Source organism: Triplophysa dalaica, chromosome 10, assembly GCF_015846415.1.
Source record: "Triplophysa dalaica isolate WHDGS20190420 chromosome 10, ASM1584641v1, whole genome shotgun sequence".
In the NCBI taxonomy this organism is placed as follows: Eukaryota; Metazoa; Chordata; class Actinopteri; order Cypriniformes; family Nemacheilidae; genus Triplophysa; species Triplophysa dalaica.
In genome coordinates this window covers 8112492-8125449 of record NC_079551.1, presented here as the reverse complement: position 1 = coordinate 8125449, position 12958 = coordinate 8112492, and the positions used below count along the sequence as shown (strand labels likewise).

The following is a 12958-nucleotide window of genomic DNA, read 5'->3' as shown; positions in this document are numbered from 1 at the left end:
AACTCCAGGAAAGCAAAAACTTCTGGGGCACCTTTGACTACCGTTTACATTATTTCTACCATGCTAGTCAATGATGCCCCAGAAATGTCAGTTGCTAACATTCTTCCAAATATCTTTCTTTCTATTCAACCAAACAAAGAATTGTATACAGATTTGGAACAACTAGAGAGTGAGTAATTCATGACAGAATTTTCATTTTTGCGTGAACTATCCCTTTAAAAATCACTGCAATGGGTAAAATAACAGTACTTCATTACAGTAATGAGAACTTGTGAAGTGTAATTAATTCTCACGAAAGTATCACGCCAGACAAATCCCTCATAGGCAGTTTTTTGTGAAATTTCATTTGATGTTGAGTGTAAAAATGACCTGCTTTTGTGAGATTCGACCAAACAGTAGGTAATAAAATTACTTGAGTGTTATGAACCTGTAGAGGATCTATAACTTGATACAGAAATCCATCAGAATCAGTGCATTCGATGAATATTATCATCTTTGGTTTTCTCTTTCAGCTTTGCAACTATAGTTCACTACTATTCAGCTTTCCTCTTGTGGTTCATTTAATATGCATGATATACAGGCTATGCAGATAAACAAGAAATGAATGGGTTAATGCTTTGTTTTTTACCAAGCTAATTACAGTGTCTTCCAAAATCCCTTTGAGGAAAGTCATTGCACTCGGCGGCCATATTTGCAATGTCTCCTGGCATCTGTTTCACTCATACAGAACCAAGTCTTATCTACTTGAATGGTGGATGATTTATGATCTTTTAAATTGCTTGCTAAGGTCACAAAACACAACATATTTCCCACCAACAAATAAACCTGACAGAGCTGTGGCATCTTGTTAATATCCAGTCTTTGGCATTTATGGTTCCCAATGTTGTACATTTGGGCAATTCCAGAGTTACTGATAAAACTTTTTCAATCACAACTTGAAATATAAGTTCTTAGAGAATGTATTAATTATCAATATATTGAATCATCTGTTTAGATTTTACTAAACAGCTGTTGAATCCATACATCTGAAAAATAGCAGTCCTACCCTGCTAGCACAGGTACGTCTGCTTAAGATCTGGAGATCTGGAAAACATCTGTATAAAAACATCAGATACGTCTGTAAAACATCTGCTAAATCTTGAGACCTGGAAAACATCTTCTGTGTAAACACATATGCTAGACATCTTAGAAAGATCAGTTTTACATCCATTCTAAATCATAAACATCTTACAAACATTTTCTAGATGTCTATATGACATCTGACATCAGACGTCTACGAGATGTATTGCAGGTGTCTTGCAGATGTAAATGCAGACGTTAAATAGACGTCTCCCATATGTTTGTGTGCTATCAGAGCATGGACAAGTTTTCTTTAAAAGAGAGACAATTCATAAGTTATGGATGTGACAAAAAATAGCACACGCTTTTGAGAGACAACATGCTTTGCAGGATTTCTGCGAATTACAAATCAGAAGCATTATGAGGAATATTCTGTGACAATTCACTTACGTGACAATTCACTTACGTGATTAATAAACCACACTTTTTAAACCAAATAAACTAGAGAGACTTCACATGGGAACTTAAAACACCAAATATTGACATCAGTATGATCAGTGAAAATGTTTGTTAAAACTAAGGTTGACATTTCCATTCAAACTCAAACTCCTTATTAACAGCAAAATTCTTATCAGCTTTATGTTAAGAAAGTGTAAGTTATCAAGTAGGAATTATCCAACATCCGAGCAAGAGGGCTGTGAGGGTAAAAACAAAGGCATATTGACATAATGAGTACCATCCATTTTAGGAACAATTTTATCAGCTACATTAGGATTATTGGCCGAGCATTGATAACAAAAACATCAAACCACGACCAGCCCTGGCTAAATGGCTCAATAAGCAATTCCTGGCTGACTGTTGAAAGCCCCCTGACAATGTTGAACCTCACATTGCACTGATAATAGTGCAATTACAGGAACAAAATTGTGTGAGAGGTTATTTTGGACGGAGGGAGGTGCGAGCCGGCCGCTATTTGCCAAGAAATGGAGGCCACTCTTGTAGCTGGGGATTATCTGTCAGTCAGTCCTAATGTGGGGTAAAACTGAAAAAAATGGTCTGCGACGACGCCGGGCCACTGCCGGCTGTGCTCCAATGCGGTTTCCTACTTACCCGCAGCTGATAAATGCATCCTGAGGGAGGCATGAAAGTCAAATTAGAAATTGAGGATGGGATAAAAAATATTCTTCCTGGTTATTCTGGATGCGGACACTGCAGGAATTGTAAGTTTAGATGTGTTGGGTAGCTATATTAATTGATTAATGCTATGCATCCATTCTAAAACATAAACATCTTACAGACATCTTCTAGATGTCAATATGACAGTCTCGGAGACATATTCCAAAAACATAACTCTCGCAAATGTAAATACAGACATCAAATAGATGTCTTCCAGATGTATGTGTGCTTTCAGGTATTATTTTCCATTTTCGGAATTTACTATCTGTAGCTACGTGTTTAAGTAAAACGATTGTGTTTTTGTTTCATTCTATGAACAATTCTCCCATATAAAATGTAAATTGTTTTAATTTGCATTTGTTTGCAAAAAAAGATGTAATGTTTGCATATCTTGAATACTGCAGAGTAAACAAGTTCATGCTCATGTTTAAACAACACAAAACTGAATTTTTTACATGTATCTTAGGATCAGTTAAAAAAGGAATATATGATGGAAGTGATGGAGTCTTAGTTTCTTTCCCTGAAAAATTTACAGGATAACCATAAACGCTCTTACTTTCTTATCGTTTTATAACTTCTCAGCATGATGTCTCCCTCAAAATATCTTCGTCCTTGATCCTGACCTGGTTTTTGATCTACTAACTGATGATACCCCAACATGTGTGAAATTCTGGACTAGCTTAATGTTGAATGTTTTTCACTATTAACAGAACAACTAACAACAGACTTGTTGTTTTACCCAGGGCACTGGGTCCAAATACTGTAAATAATTAATTTAAAATGCTAAAATGCAGCACTTAATTAATAAAACTTGAATTTACTATTGAAAACAAATCAATCATTTATAGCATTAATCTGAGTCAAGTAAGTAAGTGGTGATAAAAATGACAAAGGTGCACATTGAGATTGATATTACAAACAACAACTCTATGAATATGAATTCAAGTTATATTTTTTATAAATATTTAATCGCTGTCATTCGGAATCCATGTATGTCCAACTTCGCTGTTTTTAAGGGAAATGGAAAAAACACTGTAGTAAACACTGCAAATTTTTACTAAGTAAGAACCAGTGGCAAACATAAAGGGTGACCAGTAATAATGATTTATGGCAAAAAATAAAAATCCCGAAATACGGAGATACAAGGTTTCAGAAAGACAGCAACTATATGAGAATTACAGCATCTATTGAAAGAAGTTGCTTAGAAATGTATACTGGTTGTGAAAGGAAGTGGCAACATCTCTGAAATTAAAGCAATAGTTCACCTTTATGTCATTTAACCCACTATGGCTTTTTTGCTCTTTGGCCCTAAGATGTAATTTTTTTTTTCAATTTGTTTAATTTTTTCTTGTTACAATGTGATGAGTTGATTGTGATACCTCTTCTCGAGCTTCAAATGTCCACAAAATCATCATTAAATACCTGTGTGAGTTTTTCAAATGTCCTGATGGCATACGATCTGATCTTGTGAAAAAGAAACAAAAATATAGTTTATTATTAGTCACAACCCAAACCAACACTTTTAAGAAATATGCATTTGAGGTTCAAACTTCTTTTGTGTTCCTGAAGTAAAGGTCATGGGTTTGATCTCTTTTGAACACACTTACTGATACAAATGTATCTTTAATTCATTGTATGTCACTTTGAATAACACCATCTGCCAAATCTGCATAAATGTAAATGTATTAAAACCTCCATCTGGAATTCTCCAGGTCCTTGACGCAGTCCAACATCAAATATTCCAGGCTTATGAGCCTTAACTTACGACCTGTAGAAAAGCTTTAACACGCTTCCCTCCGCTATGATTCAGCTTTTGGCACCTGTTGACAGAAGCCGTGGGTGGCAATTAAGCTGCGTTTGGAGGAACCTGGCATTTCAGCACATTTGTCTCACAGTCACACTGGAACAGGCTCAGTTGCGTTTAATTGGACACATCATTATCTGCTGGCCCTGCAGTTGGATTCTTGAATTATGTGATTGCGTATATATGCGCTCCGGGCTCTGAACTACAGGGATCTTGTGTTTTTCTGCTTCAATTAGCCTAACAATGTATTCAGATCAACCTCAGCGTCCACAACTCAACACGGGACTGCACCACAATGTGTCATATACACAGTATGCCAGCTGTCATTTTGTTACTATGGCTCTTTTATTTCGACAAGAATCTTGTTTTCCTGTAGTTTAACTAGTGAAGCATTGCGTTAATGTTACAAAAGGTCACTCACTGTAGGTCGCTTTGAATAAAAGCAGCTGCTGAATGCATACATGTTAATGTTTGATCCTCATGCAACACACACACTGATAAAATGTATAGTTTGTATATAGTTTGTGACTACAAGTCACTTTTGGATCAAATTTGGTGAGAATTTTCGAAACTGAGAGTCGAGATATTTTTAAATCCATCAGAATTTTAATTAGTTCTCAAATCTCTCATCGTTTTTTTCTTTCTCACTTTCCAGGTTTGAAGATGTTGGAAGTTCATCTAAGAGCACCATCGCAGCACTGAGACGGTTGTCATTGCTACCTCGCACGTGAGGCGGTTTCCATGGCAACGTGAGCCACAGGTGATACTTTGTGTTCTGATGCTTTAAAAAGAAACCTAATAAAGACACAAAGCAAAGTCAACGGTAAACTATAAAATGGTTTTCTTTCAATGTTGTGTATGGTTTGAAAAGCATTTTTCAACGAACGTTTATTCTGTCCCTTCTAATACCTCACCGTTTATTTCAGATAAAGACCAAGGACTTATCTGGTTTGGTTACCATGTGGTTTGTAAGAAAATATCTCTCTTTCTCAAGTCAGTATTACATTTGTGTCAGTTCAAGGTGAGTGGCTTGAAAATCTTGGTTAATATTTAAGTATTTAATGTTTCTATTTTATATTTTCATACGTTGTATTCCAAAATGTTATTTTTAGTAGGGTTGTGGTTGCCATTATACCACACTTGAATTCAAACATTCATTTGTAATTGACATTCATTTCTCTTCGGCTTTTAATAGTTTTTAATATAATAAAACGCATTAAAATGCAACACACAGTCACATTTTATTCTTACCATCTCTTAAACATGTTTCATGAGCTTGATGAAATAAATATTTCAGGGTACAAGAGTGCAAAAAACCTGCCTTTGAACTCCAAACTGTAAGAAATCATTTCACACATTTGAAAGGTGTTTTCAAACAACAGTTTTTTTCCAGAAGAGATTAGACTTTTCTCTACAAAACACAAAATGTTAATCAAAGTGGGATAGGTCGGGGTAAACTGATTTGTTTAGCAACGTAATGAAAAGCGAATCAGTACTTCCTTTCCTAGGAGAACGCCGAAAGAGCAGCTATAAAAAACACCAACCTCAAAGTCTGTGGCACAGTTGTTTACGCTGTCAGAAGCGCTTCTCGCAAGGGGCCTTTCAGCCCCCCTCTTGTCTTTGTGCATAAGATGCATTTTACACGTATCTGTCATAATAAACCCTGACAACAAAACAGGACTGAGGAGCTTTTTTTAAGGGTTCAGACGCCATTTGCTGTATCGGCTTTCACACAAATCAAATCTCAAGCCTTGTTTTTAAGATACAAACTCTGTTACCTGCCATTTCTAATCTGGAGAAGTGAAGTCTTAGAGGCGAGTCCAAGAATCATTGAACTAATATTGACTGCGTCTCAACTTTTTTTGTAATTGAGTGATGTTCAAGGGGGATTTCCTTGAGTTGGACAGTTGAGGTCATTTTGCTGTGGATTGTAACGATGTTCAATATCTATAGGCTTTGATTTTTTATTGTTTTTGTGAATAAATGTAATTTTAAATCCGAAACTCTGACAATTCAGAGAAAAGGAATTTGTGCTGAAATATTCATTTAATATGCTGAAATGGCCATGACGTTCTCCTCGGGTTTGATTGATGCGGCAAATTAATCGATGTCACAACCCATCATGCAACATGTCTACGTCTGTCTTCTGTAAGTTTAAAATTCAATTTCACACCTTTAACTATGTTAATCAAACAAATCCGAGAGAAAAGGTTTCCTTTTTAAAATCTAAAAAATAATTTACTTGAAGGATGAAGTTTAATAAGACGTTTGCGAGAATACTTCAAACTCAGAGATGAGTGAAGGATGTGTAGTCATGTTCCCTCAAAGACTGTAAGACTTTAAGACATTGTTTCACTTTTAAAACAATTCCTTGTTAGTTTTAAACATCCGACATGTCGATTTTTCACAATTGTAACAATTTAATGCGGCATCACAGCATACCCAGGAAATGACAAAAAAGGGCAATGGGTTAGTTTGAAAACAGTCATTAAGGTTTCAATACATTCAATTCAAGTCAATTTCGCCTGCAAGCACACCAAAATCACACAGGTCACCCACAGTTAAGTGACTTCGGCGTTAAAGAGTAGGGCCTACATATTACTAGATCATGTAAATAACATTTCATGCAGTGCGTAATGTTGACGTGTGTGAATGTAAACAGTCTGCCAAGTTGTATAGCCAAAGGTGAATAAATAACAAACTTATTGGCTTAGAAAAATGGAGTTGGTTTTCTAAAATGGGTCTTTCCCTAGTCTGATTTGCGAACCACCGCGATTTTCGTCACTACAGTCCCCGCCTACGACTGCCTTCGAAAACATCTCCCCAAACACTGAAGCTCGTGAGCCTCATTGTTCGTAAACCAATCACAGCAGACCATCTGACCAATTAGATCAGAGTATGGTGGCGGAAAGAAGGGAATTAGACGGATGATTCACCAAATGAATAATTTGAGAGTCCGTCAAGAAGTAAGGTAAAAAAAAGTAAAAGAACCCTGAAATAATAGTGTTTTTACACCTTGTATTTACGTAAACTTGTAGTTGGACACTACATACAGTGCACAAAAATATTAAAACGCATTTGGGAGCTTTTACTTCATACCCTTGCTAAGGACATTTAACAAGTAAAATATATGATTTTGGATGCATTTTGATAAAAGATTACAAAGGCAAACAAACTATGAAAGATGTGTACTATTTATCGTAAACAACAAACCCCACATGCTGATGCTTTTAACCAAATTAACTCAAAACTAATAAACTTAACTATGAGCGAAGTAATATTGTGAGTTTATAGTGATTTCATCACAAGGGATAGTTCAGTCAAAAATAAAAATTCTGTCATCTTTTATTCATCCTTATTTCATTCAAAACCTGTATATGACGCTTTCTTCAGTGGAACATGAAAGTAGATATTTTTTTAAATGACTGGTTGAAAGTCAATGGGTTACAACATCCATCCATTCATCCATCCATATACTGTATATATTTAATTTTTCAGAAAATCTTAACCTCAAATAAATATTGTTTCATAAATCTATATATATATATATATATATATATATATATATATGTATATGTGGGAATTGTCATGGCACTATCTCGTCCATAATGCATTGTAATGCCTATATACAGTATTTGTATTTCTCTGGGTTGTGGTGCTCGTGTGGCAAAAGAGTCACTATGCAAATTCAGACATTTGAAAGACCACCACACATGGCATTCGACTGATTAAACCAAAAGCTTTTTAACCTTCAACAGTTTCTCTCTTAAATATCTGTTTTCCATTCTACATGCATAGCCTTAAGGACGCCCTCTTTGCTCCCAAGTTCAGATCCATGCAGTTGAAGCTAAACTGAAACGTCATCGATCCCACCCGCAACCTGTCCAATACCTAAACGTGACGTTGTTTCCCTTTGGCCTAATCGTTCGTAAAATCCACGCCCCATGGCCATCCGCAAATCCCTGGCCTTGGAGAGGAAAAAGTGCAGCATCTTTAAAATCCTGACGTAGTTGGGCCCATGCAGTCCATCAGACGGATAATCTGCTGGTACTGAGAAACGGTGCAGTGGGGTAATTCGATTCAAACAGCGGTTTAGTTCTCAGCACTCAGTTGGCTAATGTCATTACGGATTGGACTATGGTTATGTCTCAGGGGACATCACGGGGCTGTCGCAGAGTCAGCGCCTGTCAGACAGACCGTTCCCTCCTCATTTGGCGGGAGATTTCCCAGCAGGCCATCTCTAAAATGGATTGCTGAACCTTGGCAAGGCGACCCACCGTTTCCTTAGTCTCCAAGAAGGGAGTTTATAAACAAAGCTGGTTGAATGCAATTCAAAAGAAGTCTTAAGCAAACATTATAGTGAGTCTAAAGGTAATGTCTACCTGATAAACTATTTGTGGTGGAGATAATGGTTGGGCTTGGCCGAGGGTCCAGGGTGTATTTTGCCAACTTAATCTCATACAAAGGAAAAAAAACGCCCCCTTAAAATTGTGAGAATAATCAAATTGACTTTGTAAATCATTCAACTTTAAACGGATAAAAAGTAAAACAATTATGTCATCATTATCTGTCATTTAAACCTGTACATGACTCTTTCTTAAGTGGAAACAAAAAGAAGATATTTTGAGAAATGTCTCACTGGCTTTGTGTTTATACAGTGGAAGTCAACGGGGGTCAATGTTGTTTGTTTACCAATGTTCTTTACAATATCTTTTTTTGTGTTCTACAGACAAAAGAAAGTCATACAGGTTTGTAATGACATGTGGGTGACTACAGATGAAAGCCCCGGGGAATATTATGAAAATATTTCATTTAATCTTTAGATAGCTGTGTTAGTTGTGGTTCATTGTACAAAGTCATACAAAATTGCCACAACGTAAAATATTAGCATTTTCCTACAGGATCAGTTTGGTCCTGTCTATTGTCCAAGATTCTGTACACCCACCCTTAAATTACCCTGAAAAGGATAATCGGGGTTTAGATGGATGATGAGCAGATGTCCTATAATAAAATAATATCATAACATTTAAGGAATCTTCTTAATAGGTTCTATGTGTCTATCTGAAGGGGATCTTGGGTTGCCTTGGTTACCTTTTCCCACCTATTCCAATAGCTAAGCAATAGCCTGGCTGTTGATTGAAAATAATGGTTGCAATACCGTTAATCGTTTAACGTTCCCTAAGGTTTCTCTATGTATTCCAGTAATGACACCGTCCATTGGGTGGTCCAGTGGGCAACATGACAAACGCTACATTTGTCCTTTTAGTCAACGTTTCAAATTCTTTGTCAATAGCACTGAAAATCCAACTGGGTATTAAAAGGACGTATTGGAGATAAAAGAGAGGAGATCATTCGCTTTAGATTCTAGAGACGAGAATTCAACAAGCCCTGGATGACCCAAAGATAAGGATTAACTGACGGAATGATTCTGACAAGAAACCTGAAGTTAAGGAAGGCTACTAATCCATCGTTCTGTATTCAGCACGAGCGGTTGCAAACACCGAACGTGTACAAATCTAAGCTGGAGTGACCTGCTTTAAAAAAAGAGGAGACTCTCATTGCATAAGGAAGAGCAGGTTAGGAAGATGTATGGCAGAGCTGGTCCCATTTTTTCGTTTACCCGAGAACGTAATGAAATGATTAATTGGGGTTTAACGCTTGAAAGAAGTGTTTGTGCCCTGACTACGAGATTTAGGAGACCTTTTCTATAAACAGATTTAAAGAATACACCGTGAGGAAACGGTGGTTTCTGTGAATCTGTTTAACACCAGGCTACTCAGAGTAGTAGCCTACTCGTGTCTTAATTATCAAAGCAAAACCATGGACTCACCACAAACAGGCTTAGCCCCAAACAGACTGTGTTAAAATGGGTCACGATTTAGACGAAAGGAAAAAAAAAAAATTGGATTTTAAAAGGGGTAGATAAGACGGCGGGTTGACTCATCCCCCAGACAAATATCGGCGTCTGATACGTGTTTTTATGTCTAGTGCCCTCGAGGTCACAGAATGGATTAACGTCATTCAGTGGCAGTTCAGATAGCTGATATTTCTGCATAATAAGTGTGGCTTGTTAGAAATTCAAAGGGTGGCCGAGACAGTGGGCTTATCCAAGATATTTTGGAAGAACCAACGGCTCCATCTGGTGGAAATACAGGAGATTTGCCAAACTAAGCATGTCTGTGTGCTAACCATTAAGTCATACATTTTAATCAAGTAAACACTAAAATACAGAAGTAAGGTGAAACATCAAACTTAATAACAAAATAACCAGTTATGTGTACATGCATGTGAAAATCTAAATTTCTGAATTTGCAAGAATAACTGCAAGAACAACAAGAATAACTTTCCAGTAGATGCTTGTGTCCATTGTTTCATACAGAGACAAATCTATGCAGGCTGATCCGTGATTGGACTATGTTCATCGAGCATTGTGCTGATTGGGCAGCTTCCGGCGATCTTTAGTGGCGTTACGTTTTCTCTTCTTACTCAAGAAGTTCTCCAGTTTCCCGCTCTTCTTCAGTTCGCTGTATTTCTCTGCCAATTCCATCTTCTTCTTGTCGGCTTGAAATTTATATTAAAATATCAAATGAGTATATTTTTCCATCACCTCTTTGTAAACTAACAGCCCATTAGAACTGGGAAATGATACAATGTTTTTTGAAGATAAAGATGGATGGACTTACATTTCTTCAGGTAGAAGGGTTTGTGTCCCTGACCAACCATGCCTCTTAGTTTCTTCTTGAACTGAAGTTCCTTCTCTCTCTCGTTTTCCTGCCTCTGCCGAGCTCTCTGCTGGTTTTCCTGTTGTACACACACACAAGCATCATATGGATACGTTTTCACGGCTGTAAATACGGTTTATGCAGGCTTCTACCTATAAAAGTTGCGGTATCCTGATAATGTATATGTCACAAATGAGATGCTTTAGTTGTATGGTAAACTTACCAGCCTCTTAAGCAAAGCTTTCAGTTCTTCCTTTTTTTCCTGCGATTTAGCTTTCTTTAGCTTTTTTTTCACCATCTGTGAAAATAGCAGTGAGCATAAGAACGCAAACAAAACAGAAGTCAATAAGGCATCACACAAATTTAACAGACTTTAGCAGCAAACCTGCATTTCTTGTTCTCTGAGATCGCCGATGAATTTGTATGTGTGGTGAAAAACTTCAGGCTTGTATTCTCCTGAGAGGTCATCAAATCGGGGGTCTCTTGAAATCTGGAAGAAAAAATAAACAAAAATAAAGCAAATCAAAAATATGAATTTTACTGTCCTCAAGGTTTGGGATAAAGCCGCAGTCTATATGTAGTGCTCAATTAAAACCACAAGCATGGACAACAAAAAAAACTAAATTCAAGTAGATAAGATTTTATTTCACATACATTTTTTTTGACAGGAACCACTTGTCTGATGTAAGGCACGCGTTTCTTTGCAGAAATCTCCTGAGGTCTGAGAGAAAAATACAAATGCTGTTATACAGAACTAAAAAAACACATGTGATCTTGTTTTATCATTGAAGATGTATCACAAAAGGTTAATAAAACCATTGAAAAGAAAGTTCAAAGTTTAAACAATCCTACATACTTGTATCTGTTCAGTCTTTTCTTGGGCTCTGTGTTTTGCTGCTTCTGTTTCGTGACACCATAAGCCATTTTGTTGTATGCTTTGGTTCCAACTTTATTCTGTAGCTTCATGATTTCTTCAAACGACATGCTCGATAAGTCTGATAAACACACAGATTGGAAAAGTGGATATTGATTTTACTTGCGTTTGGCATACACTTTTATTCAAAGTGCATATCCAAAACACATGGGTTTTGAAAAAACATGACATTGAAAAAAACTAAAATCACTAAATATGGAGATCCCAGTTTCAGAAAGACAGCAGCGATGTACTTTAAATGCAATCATAAGTTGATGAAAAGATAAACAATTCTGCCAAATGCATAAATTATCAAATGATCATAATTCTGTCACTGCTATTTACCTATTTTAACATCACCCTTTGTATGTGATTTCATGTATGTTCTTTCTTCTTCTTTAAAGGCTTCTTCAGGAGCGCTATCTAATTTATCTTCATCACTTCCTGACACCTCTTCGTCATCTGCAGCATCGTCGTCATCTCCTTCCACCGCAGCATCTTCTTCATCTCCGTCCTCTCCTGGTCCATCTTCCTCATCCTCATCGTCAAAGTACTCTTCTTCATCCTCTGCAGACGTCTGCATCGCACCCCTTTGACTGAGCAAAGCAAAGTTCTTCTCCATCTCTAAAGCATCATCTTCATCGTCTGAGCTCTGATCATCCATCCTAGGGTGCTTCTTTACAGATTTGGGCATTTTTGCTTAGTTTTATTCCTAAACAACTAGGACTGCGTGTTTCTGGGGGTCGCTATAAACTACAGAAAAGATATGTGTCATCAATTTTATCAAATAAAACTATTTAAAAGTTAAAATGTAAAAAATGACCCAAACCTGTAAAACCTGGCTCCTTTTACTACTCAATCAGGTAAGTTACATTTCTCAAATTGTTTTGAATCCACTTCAGTAACGTTAACATGACATGTTTACTACTGATTAAACACGATGTAAATTAACAGATTATGATAAAAATTAAATCGTAATTTAATGTAAAACACTCTGAACACGCATTTGGTATAAAACCTCTTTCCGTAAACACGTGCGTATGGTCGGAGAACGGAGCCTGCGCGTCACAACACGCATTTCAAAATAAAAGTGCCTCTGAATTTTGTGTAACTCTCCTGTCAAAGTAAGAGTCTACACTCGTTGTGTCTTTTTGACTAAAATATTAAAGAATCAATGAATAAATTATACATTTTAAATTATATATCGTATGTAATATAATTTGGTACATTTTATATTGTTACGATAGTTTAACAAATGTTATCCACAGTTTCGGACACAGTTTT

At 36.6% G+C, this 12958-nt stretch overlaps 1 protein-coding gene across 1 annotated transcript; it reads right to left on the bottom strand.

The window, feature by feature from the left end:
- Nucleotides 1-10215: 10215 nt before the first annotated feature.
- On the bottom strand, nt 10216-12732 carry rrp36 (ribosomal RNA processing 36). The gene is made up of 8 exons (XM_056759173.1): nt 12504-12732; nt 12020-12427; nt 11618-11756; nt 11416-11482; nt 11147-11251; nt 10985-11059; nt 10723-10840; nt 10216-10600 (listed from the first exon to the last, which is right to left on the bottom strand). The coding sequence occupies exons 2-8, from the start codon at nt 12366-12368 to the stop codon at nt 10458-10460; spliced, it is 996 nt and encodes a 331-aa protein (XP_056615151.1). The 5' UTR covers nt 12369-12427; nt 12504-12732; the 3' UTR covers nt 10216-10457.
- Between the last annotated feature and the right edge of the window lie 226 nt (nt 12733-12958).

Coding starts and splice junctions, on each gene's coding strand:
- rrp36 (XM_056759173.1), bottom strand. CDS start 12,368: ATGCCCAAATCTGTAAAGAAGCACCCTAGGATGGATGATCAGAGCTCA. Junction 10,841..10,984: donor AAGCTTTGCTTAAGAGGCTG/GTAAGTTTACCA, acceptor TGTGTACAACAG/GAAAACCAGCAGAGAGCTCG. Junction 10,601..10,722: donor ACCCTTCTACCTGAAGAAAT/GTAAGTCCATCC, acceptor ATAAATTTCAAG/CCGACAAGAAGAAGATGGAA.